This window comes from Colias eurytheme, chromosome 29 (genome assembly GCF_061535395.1).
Source record: "Colias eurytheme isolate Ceu_HAF_F1 chromosome 29, ilColEury1 Martin Lab GWU primary, whole genome shotgun sequence".
Classification (NCBI taxonomy): domain Eukaryota; kingdom Metazoa; phylum Arthropoda; class Insecta; order Lepidoptera; family Pieridae; genus Colias; species Colias eurytheme.
The window spans coordinates 790996-813104 of record NC_143008.1 but is presented as its reverse complement, the minus strand read 5'-3'; the positions used below and the strand labels follow the sequence as shown (position 1 = coordinate 813104).

Here is a 22109-nt window from a genome sequence, read left to right as displayed (position 1 = left end):
ACTATTGATTAACTATGTTTCGACGATTCTGCTCCCACATTTTCGTACTGTCTCGTTCCGATTTTATTTCCTCACTACTATTTGAGTCCATTTTCAATTCACAGTTTGGTTCACAGTCCCAAACATTTAAACACAATGTTGCACTGTCCTTTCTCAATTCCACAATGTCACTAGTCCATTCATAGCTTTTCACGCTAGTATGTATCACTTTTCACACAGCTAGTCTCTCAGATTGTGCAACATCATTAACAAATACTCCTTCCGACCTCACTGTCGAGTTAGTCATCAATCCCTTGCGTTTCTCACAACACTGTTTCACAATCATATCCACATTGTTTATTTGCTGCAGTCCCCCGCACTACATCAATCTCCCCTCCCCTTTATAAAGGAGCTTCTCCCTGGTGGTTCCAACTAATTGGTGCACTTGGTGCGGAACATGATAACGGGAATATCACAACACATCTCTCCACAACACAACCCTACATCTTTACTTGCTGTATTCACTATTAGGTCACTGTATCATTCCTCCTGCACTATATCACTTTCCCCTACATTATGTCACTTCCCTCCACACTATGTCATTTCCCCCTGCACAGTCTCCCTTTCCCCCACATTGTATCACTTTCCCCCACATTGTATCACTTTCCCCCTGCACTATAACACTTCCCCAGCACTAGATCACTTCAGTCCCCCTCCTCCTCCTTCCTTCTGGTCTTTTGCCTACCCCCCTTTTCCTTTATGGGTGTTTTGCCCCCCTTTTCCCTCCCCCCCTTTCCTTTATGGGTGTTTTGCCCCCCTTTTTCCTCCCCCCCTTTTCCTTTATGAGTGTTTTGCCCCCCTTTTTCTTTTTGGGTGTTTTGTCCCTTTCCCTCCCCCCTCATTGATGCACATGGTGCGGAGTAAGTACAGCCCCACCGGCGGGCAGTACGCTTGTAATGACAGGCGCTCCGCCCACGCCACCGACGCCACCGACACTACCGCCGCAGAATATCACCTGCAATGGTATATAATTTTAATTTCAATGTGCATACGAACATAAATTTTATATTTTAATTTGACTAACATTAAATGTATTTTATATGGATCTCTGTGTCTGAAATAAATTATTTATTATTTATTTATTATATTTATCATTTATTCAGTACATGCAGTATCATTTATTTAGTGAGGTAAATGTAATTCCTCCATCGAAAAATAGTGGCTTTTCGACCAGTTAACTGACTTGGCCGGCCGATAAGACCCTAATGGATGATGTCGAAGAGTTGCATAAAGGCATTTCCCATTGACTGTCTGTCCCTATCCTCTAAAAATACGTTTAATTTTAATGTAATTTAAAAAGTAGTTCTTGGCCAAGGTATTTGTAATTTTAAACAAATAGGACGTAAAGCTAGTAGATATAAATATAGTTAACTAGGTTTCCGCCCGCGGCTTCGCCCGCGAAGTCAAAGAAAAACCCGCATAGTTCCCGTTACCGTGGGATTTCCGGGATTGCGTCATTTTCCCGGGGTAAAAAGTAGCTTATGTCCTTTCTCGGGTATCAAAATATCTCCATACTAAATTTCATGAAAATTGGTTCAGAAGTTTAGGCGTGATTGAGTAACAGACAGACAGACAGAGTTACTTTCGCATTTATAATATTACTAGCGACCCGCCCCGGCTTTGCACGGGTGCAATGCTGATACACTACAGAAAAACTGTGAACGTTGTATATAAAAACATAGCGGCCCGCTCCGACTTCGTACGGGTATAAAATAGATAGCCGGGCGGCCGGCCGGTACCGCCGCAAACGCTACGTCCCGCAATTTTTAAATCTGTAATATCTTCGAAAATATTCACTTAAATCATACGGTGTAAAGGGCCATATAGATCTATATTAAATGAACAATGTATTCAAGGTATTTAATTGATTAAGGATTAATGCTGTATTGGTTAAAATCGCGTCGAAAATTAGCCATTATTTGTCGTAAAAAGTAAATCACAAAAAAAAGTTATTGTGGGTTATCCAAAAGAGATAGACATATACCACCGCGGACTTTTCTGTAGACCTTTTCAATGTTTATAATACTTAGTACATTATCTTGATAAAACTCGTAGGGTTCAGCCTGCGTTTGCAATGTAAGCGGAAAAAATGAAATTTTTTACGACATCACATTAGAAACCTCAAAAATAATAGTACTTCTCCACTATTTGATGGATGTTATTATACATATAAACCTTTCTCTTGAATCACTCTATCTATTAAAAAAAACCGCATCAAAATCCGTTGCGTAGTTTCAAAGATTTAAGCGTACAAAGGGACATAGGGACATAGGGCCAGGGAAAGCGACTTTGTTTTATACTATGTAGTGAAGTATGGATAAATAAAACCGGTCAAGCGCGAGTTGGACTCGCACAGCGAGGGTTCCGTATTGACCTGTCTGATGCAATTGTAAATTTATAGTTTTCACAATTTTCCCTCTTTCTATGCTGTAAGACGTTACTTCGTGCAAATTTTCAAGATTCTGTGTTCACGGGAAGTATCCTGTAAGTATTGATACCCTTGCGAATGTCGAAATTTGCGATGCAACTATTCTATCTTACTAACAAAAATATATTATATTTTTGTTAGTAAGATAGAATATCAACATAGACATTAATTTCTTTAATCTTGGTATTTTTAGTAAGCCAGAATGTACCACAGAGACAATTATTATTGCTTGAAATAATAATTTAAAAAAAACTAAAAAACACGCTTTTAGTTCGGTTTTCTATAAAACGCGTGTTTTTTTATTTTTTTTAAACTATTTTTTTTTTGTCAAATTAGTGTATTGTCATCGGTCCTAAATAAATCTACAAAGTTTGAACGAAATCTGGCCGTTTAAAGTGGGTCAAAATCGCGCCCAAAGAAGTCGGTTACAACATACAGGTGAAGCTAATATAAAGCGTGTAAAAATTAGAACCTTTTCGTAAGGCATAATGTGACATTCTTAACATAATCAATGGTACATTACCTGCGAGACAGGGGTCGCCGTTTGTCCGGGCGTCGCCAATACATACTGCTGTTGTCTTACACCACCCACCTTAAAGGATAAAACATTTTTTGTATTATTATCTGTTTTTAATGAAAAAAAAAATACCAAAACGATTGTTTTTCTCTTTAATAAACACACACACATTTGTAAAAATAAAGAATTTAAATATACTATGGAATATCTACCAGGTTGCATAAAAAAAAACTCTGAAATGGATTTTATAATATGAGTAATTTAAATACACAAAACTCGGTCGAAACATCGAAGATCATTTTCGGAAATTTTATCAAATCTATACTAATATTATAAAGCTGAAAAGTTTATTTGTTTGAACGCGCTAATCTCAGGAACTACTGGTCCAATTCCGCGGGAACGGGAACTATGCGAGTTATTCTTTGAAACCGCGGGCGGAGCCGCGTCTTTCCAAACTATACAAGGCCAGTACGCAACCATAGGAAACTAATCACGTATAGTTTGGAAATAACTTTTTCACAAAGTTCTTCCAATATATACAACAGCAGTACGCAAATACTCGCGTATACTTTGTAGTGAAGTAAGTAAGAATAGCGCTCCAAAATATACAGCGCCAGTACGCATGCGGAATAATCGTGTATGTTTCGGAGTAAGCGCGGCGTCTTTCCATTTCTTGCGTTTATATTATTGTATTGCTGTTTTGAAATCTATTATGTTGCATACTGATCGTATATTTTTTGGATCGAGGATGCTTGTGTCTTCGTTCCCGACTATACTGCACGACTTACAAATTGATAATAGTGCTAAAATGTAAGAGTCTAATAATTCCAGAAGAAGATGGTTGCGAACCGACGGAGCCCCGCTTCGCGGGGCTCCTATCTTTGTGTAGTTGAAAAAAAAACACGAACCTAACCTAACCCATAGGTAATCCTTATATCTGTTACCTATTTATTTTTCTAAGCTTACCTAATAATATTAATATTATTCCATATTTTACTGAATCAATCAACAAGAATAAAAGTAGATAGATATAGCTACAAGTCTTTAATTGCCTATATATTTATTATTTCGCTCAAGCGTAAGTGGTGTAGTAGCTATATTTAATTATACAAATTTATTATTTTGCGTACTGATCGTGTATAGTTTGGAACGAAGAAGCAAGCATCCGCGTTACAAAGTATACACGATCAGTACGCAAAATTCGTGTATATATTGTAATAACAAACTTAAAAACAGCATTACAAAGTATACACGAGCAGTTTCCTATGGTTGCGTTCTGGCTATGTATAGTTTGGAAATACGCGGCGGAGCCGCCGGCGGAAAGCTAGTAATTCCATAAATAAACATGGCTAGTTATTGAGATCATAATAATATGAATTTGCCAGTCAGTTCAATTCACGGCGTAAACTGACTGGAAATAGGAGGTCATAATACGGCCCTTGCTGGTAAAACACAGCACAGCTAGAGTTTAATAAAAATTACATAAAAAAAAAATGTGTGCGTGTACTAGTGTACACACGTAAGAAGTGAAACTATTTACAGAAATACGTCGAATCACGCGTTGTAGGTATAAGAAAAAGATGGCGCGTAACGGAAAAATGTCACGCGTAACGAAAAAATGTTACACTAAATTTTTATCCAACCCCGATAAAGAAGTTTCACTTCAAAAATAATTTAATAATTTAACATCTTAATATATATAAATCTCGTGTCACAATGTTTGTCCTCAATGGACTCCTAAACCACTTAACCGATTATAATAAAATTCGCACACCATGTGCAGTTCGATCCAACTTGAGAGATAGGATAGTTTAAACATGTAGGTTCCACGGGCGAAGCCGGGGCGGAGTACTAGTATATTATAGAATATAGATAACTTACGGGATGCATCTGCTGAGGTTGCTGTAGAGCCGTTCTAGAACCTTCCGCCTCTACCACCACCTGTTCCATATAACCCGTGTTTGCTGAAATACATACACACAAATTTTAAATTACCATTTTACGTTATAATAAATTAAAAAATAATAGTTTTAAACACGCTTTTAGTTCGGTTTTCTATAAAACGCGTGTTTTTTATTTTTTTTTTAACTATTATTTATTTTATCAAATTAGTGTATTGTCATCGGTCCTAAATAAATCTACAAAGTTTGAACGAAATCTGGCCGTTTAAAGTGGGTCAAAATCGCGCCCAAAGAAGTCGGTTACAAACATACAGGTGAAGCTAATATAAAGCGTGTAAAAAAAGAGAACACGTGTCAGAAGTGAAATTTCTTTGGCAAGATTCAAAGATACCAAAATTGTCGCCTTACTCCATGACGCGACGGTATTGCCATGACGCGACCTTGAAATATTACGCTCAACTCGCTTATAGAACTTTCACTTGAAAAATAAAACTCAGTATCTACTTATACATTCATACTAATATTATAAATGCGAAAGTAACTCTGTCTGTCTGTCTGTTACTCAATCACGCCTTAACTACTGAACCATTTTGCATGAAATTTGGTATAGAGATATTTTGATACCCGAGAAAGGACATAGGCTACTTTTTACCCCAGGACATATAATAGCTTTTATACCGGAAATCCCACGGGGACGGGAACTATGCGGGTTTTTCTTTGACTGCGCGGGTGAAGCCGCGGGTGGAAAGCTAGTAATATGTATAATAAAATCATGGGAAGGTCAAATCTGTACATTGAATATTTTTTAAAGAATAGCGAATTTACTTCAAATTTGGCACAGAGATAGCTTGAGATCTGAAGAAGGACATAGGATAGATTTTTTTTCACATAATACCATGGGAACGGGGTTTTTCTTTGACTACGCGGGCGAAGCCGGGGGCGGAAAGCTAGTAAATAGTAAAAACTGACCGGTGGTAGTGCTAGGCGTGTTCCCGGTGTTCTCGCAGCCAAACAGACAGTGTTGCACCGTCCATCGGGGCTCGAACGGTATGTGCGTTTTCACCTGAAAATTTCAATGTCACTTTTTATTGAAAAACCTCTGTACACAAAAATTAATCCCTATTTCCCTTGGTCACGGCATCACGCGTTAACGGGTGGACCGATTTCGATAATTATATCTTATATATAAAATTCTCGTGTCACAATGTTAGTCTGCATACTCCTCCGAAACGGGTGGACCGATTCTCATGAAATTTTCTGTGCATATCGGGTAAGTCTGAGAATCGGCCAACATCTATTTTTCATATGTACCACGGGCGAAGCCGGGGCGGACCGCTAGTTTTTTTATAATATTCCTTGAAGTACGAGGATGGTTATTATGGGGAGAAAAAGTAAAGATGTACCACGGGAAAAGCCGAGGCGGACCCCTAGTACATGACGAAAGTTCGATATTATATGCCTGTACACCTTGCTGAACAGGCACGAGCACTCCTGCGTCGACGTGCCGTACTTGCATATCCGCTATCCGCTATCCGCTATCCGCTACAACACGCACCTTGAGCTCAGTGGTGAGCATCAGTATGTGTCGGCACGGCAGCCGGTACACCTTGCTGAACAGGCACGAGCACTCCTGCGTCGACGTGCCGTACTTGCATATCCGCTATCCGCTATCCGCTATCCGCTACAACACGCACCTTGAGCTCAGTGGTGAGCATCAGTATGTGTCGGCACGGCAGCCGGTACACCTTGCTGAACAGGCACGAGCACTCCTGCGTCGACGTGCCGTACTTGCATATCCGCTATCCGCTATCCGCTATCCGCTACAACACGCACCTTGAGCTCAGTGGTGAGCATCAGTATGTGTCGGCACGGCAGCCGGTACACCTTGCTGAACAGGCACGAGCACTCCTGCGTCGACGTGCCGTACTTGCATATCCGCTATCCGCTATCCGCTATCCGCTACAACACGCACCTTGAGCTCAGTGGTGAGCATCAGTATGTGTCGGCACGGCAGCCGGTACACCTTGCTGAACAGGCACGAGCACTCCTGCGTCGACGTGCCGTACTTGCATATCGCCGCGCTGCTGTGTCTTCTGGGGACAAGCGTTGTTATCACTAATCGATTATAGTCTAAGCACAGAATACATAATAGTAGCTAAACGCTACAGAACGGACACTCTCCGCCTCCCGCCAAAATTAAACACTTACCTCACCCCGCACGATCACGCTATAAATGGTCCACATTTTTCTACAAGGACGATACGCAACGAAGATTGACATTAATCAAATTGACTTAAAGTAATTTCATTATTTTGAATTTGTGATTATCGTTTTTCGTAGAACAAGTATTGTGCTGTTTGAAAAACGCGTTTTTTTTTACGCTAGTCACAAATGTGCCAACCATAAAGCGTTAACACACACATTTGCAGTCTCTACAGTGTGACTGTCAAAACGATAATTTTGTATGGAGTGTCCGGGGTGTGGTCTAAGATCCCACAACATTTTTGTGCGTTCATCGTTTTTTTTTTTTGCTAAAACCGAATTTAGGAAATAACTACACATTTATGAATCATGTATCAAATTAAAGCTTGTTGCATAAGTATCGACATATTTTCCGAAAAATCGTTATGAAAAAATTTAAAAATGCTTTCGGCTCAATTTTGACTGGCAACCTAGTCAATATATTATATTCTCCTAATTATAAATATACATAAAATTTTTGATTTTGTGACGACACTTTTTGCCACATGCCAAGCCGTGCGGCGTGCGTTTCTCTGTCTGTCTCTGTCTGGCGGAATTTTATTACAATTCCTTTACTAATTATAATGAATCGAAAAGAACTTCGTTCCATCCGGATGTCCCTTGACTCTTCTCAAGTTTTAAGAAAGAAAATACATTTATTTAGATAAGGGCCGATTTTTCAATGCTTGGATAAAACTTATCCGTTCAATAAAGTATTACACGATAATATTAAAATGTCACCGAAACTTTCAAATACGGGCAATTAGAATATGTTTTTAAAATGGTAGTTTTATACATTATTCGACGAAAAAGTTTTATCCAAGCATTGAAAAATCGGCCCTGAATGCATGCGTTCCTATGTATATAACTGTGCGGGGCTTTGTTAAAAAACGAGTATCTGTTTATTTTATTTTTATTTTATTTAATAAGGTGCACACCACAGCTGACAATTTTGCCTCGTTATACACAAATTTAATTACATGTTGCGGTGAAATGCCAACCAATTAATTGTATGCACACAGCATAGTTGAGGGAAAAAAATTATTAAAAATTACATTATTTAGCACAATTCATAGATCAAGTAAAATAATTTCCTAAAATACATGTCATAAAATAAGTTGAATCTAAATCATAGTATAGATAAATATCACATCAATATAGCTACAGTACATTAAATCACTGAAAATACAGTTAAATCAATAAATACCAAATGTTTGTGCGTGTGTTCGATTGTTTGTTTGATAGTGTATAACAAACTCGGTCTCTGTGTGTGTGTGTGTATCGCATACCTGCCGGCTCTATCGTCGAGACACTTCTGCGCCAACTTTGTCTGGTGGCTCATTAAATTGTACGCGTACTGCGTAATCGTGTCCGTAGGGGACAGCTTTAGCGATTCCGTCTCCTGTAAAAATCAGTCAATATTAATATTAACAATATTTTACGTATGAATATGCAGGCAATATTTTTTTGACGTGACAACGTCTTATAATTCGATAGCCGGCTGCACGCACTAAAAAACATGACTCATGCGGCGTTACCTCGCTCTGAGGCGTTCCAGGCTTGAAGTGCAAGCGAGAGCGCGGAACGAGCGACGAAGAAACACAATCGGACGTTGTCACGTTCAACTATTGTCAGTAAACCAAATTTACAGACATCTAGTTTTTTTTTTATTCAATATTCACTTCATTCTATTGATATAGAAAAAATAAACATAGCTGTAAGAGTCGTTATTATTTTTTCATAACATCTCAAAAATATTGGTTTGATTTGACAAGTTCAAACGACAACTACTATTTCTCGCGCGCTTGAGACGTGATAGGGCACGTCCTGTCAGTTTATTGTTTGCACTGAGAGATATTTTAGCCTAAATATCGCGTAATAATCATGGAAGCCATTTTATAGATATTTCATGGTACCAATGAATCATGAATTCAACTGGCCGGTTGGCTTGGTTGGTAGTGGCCCTGCCTTCCAAGCCAGAGGTCGTGAGTTCGATTCCCACCCGGGGCAAATATTTGTGTGATGAACATAGATGTTTGCTCTGTGTCTGGGTGTTAATTATCTATATAAATATTTATTTAAAATTATATATGTATGTTTATCAGCCATCTGGTTTCCATAACACAAGCGAAAGCTTTAGTATGGGATCAGATCGTGCCGACTGCCGTGTGTGCAAAATTGTCAAAAAAATAAACTATTTTTGGAATATTCTCCGACTGCTTTCACAAAACTGTTAGCCGTCATTGATGTTGATGACGCTTAGTATTACTTGAAATATGAGAAAACTAAGCTAGAATAGCAATACAACCAATTTTTCTTTCCAACAAAACCTGAATTGTCATTCATGTCCTGTCGGACATGCCCAATGACGTCACGTTTCATTTCGAATATTTTACAAGTTTGAATTCACATATTACCCTACACTCACCCGCAGTCTATTCAACGAGAACGTCCGTCTCTCTTCCTCTAATTGATTCGCCACGTTGAAGAAAAGGGACACAAAGTCGTCCGGCTGCATGTAGTTGCGTATCGCGCTGTTGAACTTGCCCACCAGACGCTCTAGACCCTGGAAGCGATGATATCACGAGTCAATATTCATATTTATTTATTGACGTGACAACGTCTTATAATTCGATAGAGCCGGTTGCACGCACGAAAAAACATGAGTCATGCGGCGTTACCTCGCTCTGAGGCGTTCCATGTAAGGCTTGAAGTGCAAGCGAGAGCGCGGAACGAGCGACAAAGAAGCACAATCGGACGTTGTCACGTTCAACTATCGTCAGTAAACCGACTTTACAGGCAACCAATTTTTTTTATTGTAAATAGGAAAGCGCTTGACCACAAACTCGCCTGATGTTAAGTTAGTTACAAAAAATAGCGTGTGTGCCGAGCACACGTGTCAGGTGTGAAACTGCTTTGGCAAGAAGCAAAGACACCTATAGATAGATATTGCCAAGACGCGACTTTGAAATTTTACTTTCAACGCGCCTAAAAAAGTTTCACTTTAAATAACTACAAATACGAGTAATTTAAGCTTGTCGTTGAAATGCTTATATTATTCCGAACGATTAATACATATTTACTTTTATGTTTTATAGATCTATTGATCGTATTGAATCGTCGTCTTCCTATACTCATTTGTATAGGATTCATCGTGATCTTCAGATTTGAATAGCGTCTCTGCTGTCGGCAAAAAGAACAAATTTTTAAATTAAACTTCTCTAGGCGCGTTGAGAGCAAAATTTCATGATCGCGTCATGGCAGGGTGACGACGGTAGTCACGTCATCGAGTAAGGCGGCGATTTTGGTATCTTTGAATTTTGCCAAATAAGTTTCACTTCTGACTTGTGTGCTCGGCACACAGGCATCTTTTTTATATTTAATTCTCAAACTCAAACATTTATATATTCAAGTAGACTTCTTCTAGAAGCATTTTTGAATCGTCATTACAAATTTTTTTACATTTTCTCGACGACGATCATGCACGACGTCGTATTCTCGATGACGATTTTCCTGCTCGCTCTTTGTAGCTATTCTGTGGACATCTTAAGCTTAACTTCCATATATTTGACTGACCGGTTGGCTTGGTTGGTAGTGGCCCTGCCTTCCAAGCCAGAGGTCATGGGTTCGATTCCCACCCGGGGCAAATATTTGTGTGATGAACATAGATGTTTGCTCTGTGTCTGGGTGTTAATTATCCATATAAGTATTTCTTTAAAATTATATATGTATGTTCATCAGCCATCTGGTTTCCATAACACAAGCTTAGTATGGGCTCAGATCGTGCCGTGTGTGAAAATTGTCCTGAAATATTTATTTATTTATTTATATATTTTTTAATTCACTGCATTTTTCTTCCCTCCAGCGGAGGGAAGAGGGAGAGACCTTTGTACTAGATAGATTTTTTTTTCATTTTTTTTATCCTGTTTAAAAAATATTCATAGATCTTGAGTTTGAGTTTGAGTTTGAAAGTGTAGCTCGTACACCCCGATGTGCCTGTGTACAGACAGACAGACACGCACCTTGTGCAGTATGTTCGTGTAGTTGTCCTGCTCGAGCCACGCGTCGAACTTGGCCACTGCTTCACCGGGCCGAGTGAGCAGCTCCCACAGCCGCAGTGTGCCCGCACCCGTGCCGATTATACCGCGTTTTAGCACCTGTAAAATTTCAATTTATAAAAATTAATTACAATTTTCAATTTATTATAGTCTGTTATTAATTACAGTCGTACTGTAATTTCTGGTTTCTGTCTGGTTTTACAAATAAATGTACTGTAATTGATTACACGCGTAAATCCATCAACACGAAGCATGCCTGCCATGTGTCCGCCATATTCAAAAACAGAAAAATGTTTGATTCATATTATGTTTATGTGTTATAGTACGATTCAAACTTATTGGTGGCTCGGTACAACGTACGATCCGATGTGTAGAAAACTATTTTAGATATTAGTGGGACGTTGAGGAACGGGTATCTGCGCGAACGTGCACTCGCAGCTAACTTTCGAGCCGCCATTAAGTTTGATTCGAACTATAACACATAAACACATAATATGAATCAAGCATTTTTCTGTTTTTAAATATGGCGGACAAACGGCAGGTATGCTTTGTGTTGATGGATTTGCGCGTTGCCGCTCCACGCGGCGTACGCATCGTGTAATAGTGTAACGGTGCATTTACATCAAACGAACATAGAGCTAGAGCAAGAGTATTCTTTCGTGACACTAAAAAGTGAAACTAAAACTAGTATTCAGTGTTGTTCAGTATCACATTAGAAAGAAGCATAGAACGCACTAGGAACAACGAAAAAATGCTCTACGCTTGTTTACACTAAACGAATTTGACTTAATGGAGTTAGAATGAGCATTCGCTCGTTTGATGTAAATGCACCGTCACAGTGGCGCTTGATGACGCACCTGTAGACGGCAGAAAGCTAGAGTGTACGTGTGGGAGGGGTGGCGCTATCTGTAGCTACGTGGTATTTTATTTTATTTTTATTTTATTTGTATAAGAATGATTTTGTTTGCATTGTTGCGTTGCACACGAGTACATTGTTTTTGAAGTGAAAACTTCTTTAGTGGAGGAGGCCGAAAGGGCCCTAGTCGGACGGGATACCTTGTGTAGTTGCGTGTACGTGTGGTGTGCGGTGCGCTCTTAGCTCGTGTATATGTATATGTACGGGTGTGTTGGATGAGGGGGGGGGGGGCATCTGCAGCTTGATATTGTACACGTGTTCTTGTGTAGGTATGCGTATGTTGCGCACTCGCTGCTTTTGTGTATACGTTATGTATATGTATTATGTATTTATTTATTTACACTTTATTGTGCTGGCATACCGATAAATCCTTAAAATTGAAACTTATAAGTAGAGAAGCAGGCAACCTACTGTGTGGATGTATTGTGAATTTTATATACAGTGGTGGTCGTTTAATTAGAAACACGTAACACGATGAAGTAGTCATCAAATTCATTTAACATTTATGTATTAACGTATTAGAGATTAAGTATTATTTCATATGTAATAGAACACCCGTTTATCTAGTTTTATAAGAAATTGCTTAATTTTAATCAAACGTTAGCTTAAATTAATAAAATTAAACAACTTTAAGTGAAGTCTGATTTCCGAGTATTTTCAGTCTGGACAACAAATTAGAAACAGCATGGTTCAAGTGCTCCAAAGGCAAAACCTGTTGAAATGCCACCAATATTTTTTTCTTCTACACATATTTGCACCATTTTTTAAACATTCTATCTAAAAGTTTCTGAAAATTAATTTGCTTTGCAGTAAAAATGGGTAAAAGTAAGATTTGTGACCCATCAACAAGAAAAATAATTTTAAGCTTACATTTTGACAAAAACTAGAGTTACAGGAAAATTGAAAATCATTTAGAGTGTTCGATAAAAATATATTCAATGCTATAGTTTATTTAAAAGAGCATGGTACTTCCGATCAAGTGCCTAGAAAAGCTCGACCATGAAAAACCACTGCACGCGAGGATAGGCAAATGATTCTTTTGGCAAAGATGGATCCATTTAAAAGTTCAAATTCTATTATTAAATTAGGTTTTTTCCGAAGATGAACCTCGCAATGTGTCGATGAGATCGATTCGCAGGCAGTAAGTCGAGGCAAAATTTATTGGGAGAGACGCCAGAAAAGTACAGCTTCTTACTAGGCAGTACAGGGAACAACGATTTTCATTTACTAAGAAATATTACTAGTGGACAGTCCGCCAGTGAAAATGTTTTATTTTGGGATGAAACTTAAATTAATTTAATCAATTCTGATGGCAAAGGATACGCACGTCGTTCAGTTAACCAAGCCTTAGATAATAAATAAACAGTTCAGCATAGCGGAGGAAACATTATAGTATGGGCATGTATGGGGTTGTTTTTAGACTGTTATAATCTTTATAGACAACAACGGCTTTACAACGTCGTGGCTTATATTGTATGAGATTTTAAGACGTTTGCAAAAACATATTTTCTAATAGAATTGGAACCATTAAATGGATCCATCTTTGCGAAAAGAATTATTTGCCTATGCTCGCAAGCAGTGGTTTTTCATGGTCGAGCTTTTTTAGGGACTTAATCAGAAGTACCATGCTCTTTTAAATAAACGGTATCATTGAATATCTTTTTATCGAACACTCTAAATGATTTGCAATTTTCCTGTAACTCCAGTTTTTGTCAAAATGTAAATTTAAAATTATTTTTCTTGTTGATGGGTCACAAATCTTACTTTTACCCATTTGTACTGCAAAGCAAATTAATTTTCAGAAACTTTTAGATGGAATGTTTAAAAAACGGTGCAAATATTTGTAGAAGAAAAAAATATTGGCGGCATTTCAACAGGTTTTGACTTTGGAACACTCGAACCGTGCTGTTTCTAATTTGTTGTCCAGACTGAAAATACTCGGAAATCAGACTTCACTTAAAGTTGTTTAATTTTATTAATGTAAGCTAACTTTTGATTAAAATTAAGCAATGTCTTGTAAAACTAGATAAACGGGTGATCTATTACATATGAAATAATGCTTAATCTCTAAAACGTTAATACACAAAAGTAAATAAATTTGATGACTACTTCATCCTGTTACGTGTTTCTAATTAAACGTCCACCACTGTATATAAAAATGAAACCTGTTTTCCTCGGTCACGGCATCACGCGTGGACGGGTGGACCGATTACGATAAGCTTCACCCGCGCAGTCAAAGAAAAACCCGCATAGTTCCCATTCCCGTGGGATATCCGGGATAAAACCTATCCTATTTCCCGGGGTAAAAAGTAGCCTATGTCCTTTCTCGGGTATCAAAATATCTCTATACCTAATTTCATGCAAATTGGTTCAGTAGTTAAGGCGTGATTGAGTAACAGACAGACAGACAGAGTTACTTTCGCATTTATAATATTAATGAAATGAAATGAAATGAAATGAAATAACTTTATTATGGACATAATATTATGAAAAAAAGATACAATATAGATGAAAAAAAAGGAACTTAAAAAAAATACATATGCCATAATTAAGCCAACCACTCAGTGTGTCATCACTGATTTTCAGTGGCCTCCTTAGGATGTCTTATTGACAGTGGATGTATTTCCGTTCGGTATGCAAACTGTATTAAATATAATTTAATAAGTATATAGTAATATTAGTAAGTATGTATTATGCACCTGCAGCTGCGCGGGCGTGTGGTCGCCGCGCAGCAGCGCCAGCGCGTAGGTCTTGGCGCGCGCGGCCACGTCGAGCGGTGCCAGCGCGGCGCCGCCGTCGGAGCGCGCGGCCGCGGCGGCGAGCCGGCCCAGCGCGCGCGCCGCCTGCCACACCGAGCACGACGTGTGCGCCGCGGGGAACGCCGCGCTCACCGACTGGCGACAATACGGGACGCGTCAGTGGGCCAGTCAAGATACAAAGCGATACACAGTGGGCCCAAATTTTATTTTCATGGACATAGAATTCAATGCCGGTCTATCGCACTGATTTTTTTTGTCAAGAGGTTCAGTATAGGTTTCAGTACTTAATTTTTAGTTACTTAAATTATATACATACATACTCTCATTCACACACTCACTCACAACAGACTACACACCATTCCTGCACCTACACTCATCACAATAGTATTTTGTTTATTATTTTAACGTATATCTTTTCCTCCTACTTTCTTACTCAATTTTCTTTGTCACATGTTTATTATAATAATTCTATTAATGGAATTCCTTTTCATTGGCGTATTGTTCAATTATTATGTAATTATTGTAAGAATAGCTGTAAGGAATCAGAAATAAATAAATAAGACAGATTATTGAGCACCTATCAACTTTATAATATTTGAGAGACCTAATATTTGTTTGAGTGACAATGTTGCGTCCTGCATTTGTTCATTTTTAATATTTGTTTTTCTCAAAAAGTAACCGCCTAAGGGATTTTTACCATAAGAAAAAGCTGATAGGTGCTCAATAATCGGTCTTGAAAAAAAATCTTCGCAATAGACCGACATATTTTAATCCTGTGCTCATGAAACTAAAATTTGGGCCCACTATGCGACGTAGCATTAGCCACGCGAAAAGCATTCGCCGCACAGGCGCAATAGCCCCAGTAATATAATAGCACAAGTAAACAATTAATTTTTAATATTTTTCTGAGATAATTCTTAAAATTTATAAATAGCACTTGAGACACAAAATTATATAAATACTAAATAGCACTGCAAATATAAAGTAAATCAAACCACAGACCATCAATTTTGAATGAAAAAGAAATAAAAAAAAGACAGTCCTTTTCAACAAAATAGCAACATAAAGTTTGATTTGAAAATCAAACTTTATACACAATATTATTATATATTAGTTTTGTACCAACCTGATGGTTCTTAGTGGGGTCGCATACAACGCACCGCACCTGTCTCCACGCGGGATTGCAGGATTTAAATGTATCCAACAGCCAAGTGAGATCTTCGCCTATCAATGTTGATATACCTGCAAATTAAAAATAAAAGCATTTTACATAAAATTAGAGAAAGGAATATTCATAACATACAACAAAATATATAAAAAAATATACAAAAAACTTACCGCCGCTCACAATGACAGATTTCCCGTTGCCATCCTCGGCGAGGAACAACGTGACATTATGCTTTATACTGGGACTGCCCGTCCCGCCGACCATCGGTATGGCCGTGTTGAACTCTATGCCTGAAAATATTTTCAATATACGTAAAGATTATGAGAATTATTCTAAAATTATATGTTTGAGGATGTTTTGTAAATCAATCCTACTAATATTATAAATGAAAAAGATAGTGACGATGTGTGTGTGTTTGTTACTCTTTCACCCAAATACTACTGAACCGATTACAATGAAATTTAGCACACATATAGGTAACTTGGATTAACACATAGGATAGGTTTTATCCCGGAATCCCACGGGAACGGGAACTATGCGGGTTTTCCTTTGAAAACGCAGGCGAAGCCGCGGGCGAAGCCGCGGGCGAAGCCGCGGGCGAAAATCTAGTATTACAATAAAGCAAGTTTTACTGTCAGTAAAGAGTTCGAAAAAAAAATATTTCTATGTCACTCCGCACGACGAGCACATGTCAAATCGCTGAAGCAACGTCACCGCTACGTACTACGAGGGCGGCTGACGCGACGTTGCCGCTCCGAACGACGAGCGAGCGCAAGTCGGGCGGCTGTCGCGATGTTGCCGCTCCAAATGACGAGGGAGCTAATTCGACGTTGCCGCTCTGCACGATGAACGGCTGTCGTGACATTGCCGCTCCGCACGATAAGCGAGCAAACACGACGTCGCCGCTCCGCACGACAAACGCGTGACAAGCGGCAACGTCGCGTCAGTCGCTTGTTTTGTTTCTACGCATGCATTCGTCTTGAAGTGCGTATTTCGTGGACAATAGGCGTTTGTCTATTGTATGATAGAACTCACCCGTCTCAATACAAAGAAACTGGGGTACTGCGTTAAATGCCATCTGCATGTTTGGCGTCGTGAAATAAACGCATTGTATACATCCCGATGGAGAGTGGAGCAGCTTCACGCCGGCGTCTGAAATTACAAAATGTAAAATAAATGAACATAACATTAATAAAGACTGTGACTTAAAAAGCTTGAAATATGCATGAAAAATTGTTAAAATATGTATGAAATCTGATGTTACTGTAGAAATATTGTTTCTTTAACAAATTATTGTAGTGTAAACGTGAGACTTGGCTAGTCCAAGTGATAAATACTTAAAATCACGTCTCACCGTAGTTCAACTGCAGTTTCCGCACAACAAAGTCAAACTTTTGGTTAAGCCAGCGCACCGCGTTCGCGCCGGTGCCAACCAGTTGTGTCTCTGTGGTTATCACTTGGGAATCTGACCTGAAAATGTATAAAATAGAAAAATACTTTACTACATTAGCCGTACCAAATTTTAAACACATGATAATATTTTGTTTGTATCTACTTTATATATTCAAATCGTTTTTTTACCTGAAAATAGGCAAATAAGATTTTAAAGTCTACTCATTGCCATAAAAATTTATTATGCCTAAAATCTCACTCTGTAATTTTTTAGTCTATTTAACTCTTTTTTGTAACAAATAGTAGTGAATATTTAACAGGTTCGAATCCCGCTCCCTGATCAAATTTCTCTATTCTTTTAAAATGTATGCCTCACAGATCACCAATATTAAATGAGTCCAGTTAGTACTTCAATAATTACCTCTCACTAGCATCTTCTGGGTTTTCAATGATCGCCACTTCATACTCCTGAGGAGCATCTACTTGGTTGTTGCTGTTAATCTCAAACTGCTGGTATGTGTTGCTCGTCTCTTCTACGTGTTGCTGAAATTTTATATCAGGTTATAAATAAATTTATATTCTACCAACATAGATGTTCTATTTAGAATACATAGTAAAAGACAACTTGAGAAAATTATTAGTGAATGATAAAATTAAACAATCAACAAACCCTTAATAAAATGAACATCACTATTTTATCATGTAGATAAATTTTAAAATTAAAGTAGTCATGTAGGTAAATTTTAAAATATGTAATGACGTTTCAAAAGTGCTTCTATATGAAGTCTAATTGAATAAATAAATATTTGAGTTTGAGTTTGAGATATTCAATGTAAATTTTAGAAAACTTGAAACTCCAGCTACTTATATCATGTCTATAGAAGTAAAAGTTCACCAGCGTATTTATAATCGAAAATAACTTACATTGTTGACATCGTTCGCGTTCTGAACAAAAGAGCTGCCTTCCTCCTCTGGCTCCCCCTTGACGTCATAAATAGTGTCTGCCATAACAATACGACCAGAGGAATCCATGGACCACATTCCACCGAACGCGAAATTCGAAGGGTTCCCGCTTTGTTCGTACAATATCACTGTATTTGGCCCCAATTGGATTGGTTCCCCCTTCATGTTTACAAACACAGGTTGCTCGAAGTTCCCTTCTACCAATTGCCCCGTGTGGACGATCTGCTGACCCTGCTCTACGGGAACCTCGACAACTTGATTCACAACCTCCACCTTCTCTTTCTCCTCTTCGATTTTCGCGCGGTTCACCATTATCTTTGGTTTTTTCTCACTTTCCACCGTATCATCACTTTTGCGTTTAATCACAGTTTTCTTCTTATTTTTCTTGTCCATTTTAATTTATTTAATCTAATACACTCACTCTAAAACACGGCAATATTACACTGAAAGATATCACACATGCCCTGAGTTATTGGGACAAATATGCCTCGCCCAGTTTGGGCCATTGTCTAGACAGTTATGTTTAAAATCGCACAAAATATAATTTTTTATACTATTATATGCCGTACTTTAGCATTTTGAGAGTTTGGTAAACAGTATTTATTGTTTTGATGGCGTTAAAATGAGAAAAATCTGTGCGAAAAGGACAACTCACAATGACGCCATTTGTAATCGCGGTTTGTATTTATTTATTTAATGTTGCCAGTTGCCACTGTATAAAGATTTGAAAATATTTTTTTTTTTTTTTTTTTGTGTGGTGTCTCTCAATGTTAGCTAGAAGGGCTTCTACATTTTAACGCGGACGCGGGGGTGAACTGAAGGTTCACCCTGGTAGCGACATGCACAAGGGCGTCCCCCCTTGACGGGGACCACGAACCTCGGCTTGAGCTGTCGCTTGAGTGGAGGAGGCCAGAAGGGCCCTAATCGGACGGGGAAAATATTTTGTAAAAGATTTCATTTATATTTAAAAATCTGTGAAAAATTTAATACTTTTAAATTACTTTTGAATCAGCCTAACTGTAACAAATTAGTCTAGATAAATAAAATGGAACTTATATGTGTACCTTAGATCATTAAGTAATGGATAACACTCACAGGCGCTTCCCCTTTTGGCGAGGTATAAGATTATTCCACGATTATTCGAATCGAAAAATCTTATGCTTTCATAAAAACTACTTGCGTAAACGATTACAAACACTCTGCGTATTCGTAAAACATCGAAAGGACGTCTGCGAGTGCTCCGCTAAAAATGCCGTTTTGTACTGTCAAGTCTTGCAGAAACAAGTCAAACACATCAAATATTTAAAAAGATGAAATAACCTTTCATTTGTAAGTATTTTTTTTATTTTTTTTACGCAAATATCTATTTAAATGCAATTTCTAATAATCGTCGATGTATTGTTTAGCGATATGATCAAGACAAATAATCGAGTCATGTTTACTCGATCATTGATGCGACCCCACCAGACTATCATGGAAAGAAAATATACAAATTTAATCTTTATAAACTAAGAGATAAAGTTGAATTTAAAACGCGATATTGAACCGCACTCTCCACGAGACTATCTTGGAATGAAATACAAATTTAATCTTTATGAACTTAGTAATAGAGTTGAATTTAAAAACTCGTCGCATAAAAGGTCGTAAATTTTTACGACTTTCGTGACACAAATTATTTTTGTGAATGTGTGATCGTGTTTCATAGTGTGAGTTACCCTCCCCGCACCAAAATCAGCACAAAGTTTAGTAAGAACATTTGCCAGCGTACTCCATCCATTACTTAATGATCTAAGATGTGTACGAGTACGCGCTACGCATCCTTTTACGTGATAACGTCTTTAAAATCGTTTTAGTCGGGTGACATGTTCAGAAACTTGTGTCACACCAAAACACAGCACCAAAATCTTACGAGCGAGCGCGATCGCAGGTATAACGAGAGAGAGACGGACCGATCTCCCGTCTCATCTCGAGCGCTGCCACTGCATTATGTTAAGTGTTATCACGTAAACATCACGATCGTAAACCTACTTTACAAACAACCAATTTTTCATTTTGTTTTGATTATACAGGGTGTTTTGCACATGGACCGACATGATTTGGGGGTGGGGGTCATGTGCTATTTTCCCCCATGAGACCCAATATCCTAAGTCTCACTGTAGTCTAGATATGTTTTTTTTTTTTTAATCTACGCGAAATCTTGGCTTTAAATCGTCCTAACTTTTTTGTTTGTGGTTATAATACCACAAAACAAAATATGCTTGTATTTTTTATTTTTATTTTTTATTTTTCTTTATTAGGGATAATAAACACCAGAACAGTGGTAAATTGTACAATAAAACTTAATCTAAATACAGGTATAACTGTCCAACCAACAACATTATCCACAGTTTGGATACATACATTTTGATACGTGCAACAAATGCGAATAAGAAAAAACGTTGTATTCTACAATATATATTACATACTAGCTGTTGCCCGCGACTTCGTCCGCGATTCGGTCGTTTTTCGTCATTCGTCGTTTAAAAAAAATACGTGACACTTTATTTTTGAATGTTCTTAATTGTCTCTTATAAAATTTAACTACATTAAAATTGAATACTCTGATAAGAAAATCTTAAAATCATCGAAAATCATAGACATCGAATATCTGAGGAAAACATGAATGAATGTGATTTAAATTCTATATTTCTTAGTAATTAAAATAATAATCTAAATTAAATGTAGATTAACAGTTTGAGCGCACCATTATAGAATATGTACCTAAGTAATAAATTACGTTAGTTTACATAGTAACTTTATTAAAAACACGATGACTTTCTTTCGCGCTCGGTACCACAAACTAAACATGTTTGTGGTACGTGGTCCGCGTCACTTTACCCCCCACGAGTTCCCCTCCGTTGCTATGCGAAAATACATTCGTCGCCCTACTGTAGGAAAAATTGTAATACTGCGGCCTGGGCGTTATAACACGCTCAGGGAATTCCTGAGTGCTGATAGACTTCCGTCTATCGGCATTTATACCAATTTTATATTAATATCACCATCTTGAGGAAAAGCTTCTAATGTCGATTTAAAACGCATATATACGGATTAACCTGATGAATTAACATGTTCTAAAATTGTGAAATGAGTTCAGTTTTAAATTCGAGAAATATTGATTTCTTGTATTCGATTATTCGTCGTAGTCGAATACAAAATATATTTAAAGAAACTTAGGTTGGCCTTCAGGCAAAAGGGATCCTATTGACCTTGTATCTTAAAAGTAAGAATGAAAGGAGCATCTGATAATTGTTGAGCACCAAAGGATCATTTAAAACGCAATACTATAAGAGCTAATATTGTCTAAGAACTGTTTAGATTGCACATGTTCCTCTAAAACTTAAAAGTAGTGATTTCAAAGGTTCCGGCGTATCTTCAAACGAAAGCCGACTCCTTACTCCACTTTAAAGCATTACAAAAAGAACATACTACGTTAATATCACCTATACAGAAGATGATCTGTAATCAATTGTGAGGTTATAAGCAAACCCACTTTTATATTATTTTGTCGGACCACACCACCGAATTTGTAGATTGATCTTCTATGTTTACCTCTAAGTCATTAAGACTATGTCGAAATCTGTCTGCAATAAGACGGGCCTCTCGATATTCGTCCGTTTAAAGAGACCAATAGTTTCAATTCTTAATCTTTCATTAAACAAACTTATTAATCGTTCTTGTCTCAAAT

The 22109-nt window shown here is 37.8% G+C and overlaps 1 protein-coding gene across 2 annotated transcripts; it reads right to left on the bottom strand.

The window, feature by feature from the left end:
• Positions 1–547: 547 nt before the first annotated feature.
• On the bottom strand, positions 548–19058 carry LOC149896002 (uncharacterized). Of its 2 annotated transcripts, XM_090117812.1 has the most exons (15): positions 18344–19058; positions 17841–17962; positions 17382–17497; positions 17063–17179; positions 16198–16317; positions 15986–16101; positions 14800–14994; positions 11149–11283; positions 9555–9692; positions 8416–8528; positions 6858–6978; positions 5855–5948; positions 4866–4948; positions 2991–3059; positions 548–994 (listed from the first exon to the last, which is right to left on the bottom strand). In XM_090117812.1, exons 1-15 carry the CDS (start codon positions 18773–18775, stop codon positions 878–880), a joined length of 2088 nt encoding a protein of 695 aa, XP_089973938.1. In that variant the 5' UTR covers positions 18776–19058; the 3' UTR covers positions 548–877. The 2 variants fall into 2 exon arrangements, with proteins under 2 accessions (XP_089973938.1, XP_089973937.1); XM_090117811.1 differs by lacking the exons at positions 548–994; positions 2991–3059; positions 4866–4948; positions 5855–5948 and having other exon boundaries at positions 6438–6975.
• Positions 19059–22109: the final 3051 nt, after the last annotated feature.

Bases quoted from the DNA above. Each gene is read 5' to 3' on its own strand.
- LOC149896002 (XM_090117812.1), bottom strand. From the start codon at position 18,775: ATGGACAAGAAAAATAAGAAGAAAACTGTGATTAAACGCAAAAGTGAT. The intron at 17,498-17,840 runs GTAATTATTGAA...ATACATTTTCAG, and splicing joins CCAGAAGATGCTAGTGAGAG to GTCAGATTCCCAAGTGATAA. The intron at 995-2,990 runs GTAATGTACCAT...ATACCATTGCAG, and splicing joins CGGCGACCCCTGTCTCGCAG to GTGATATTCTGCGGCGGTAG.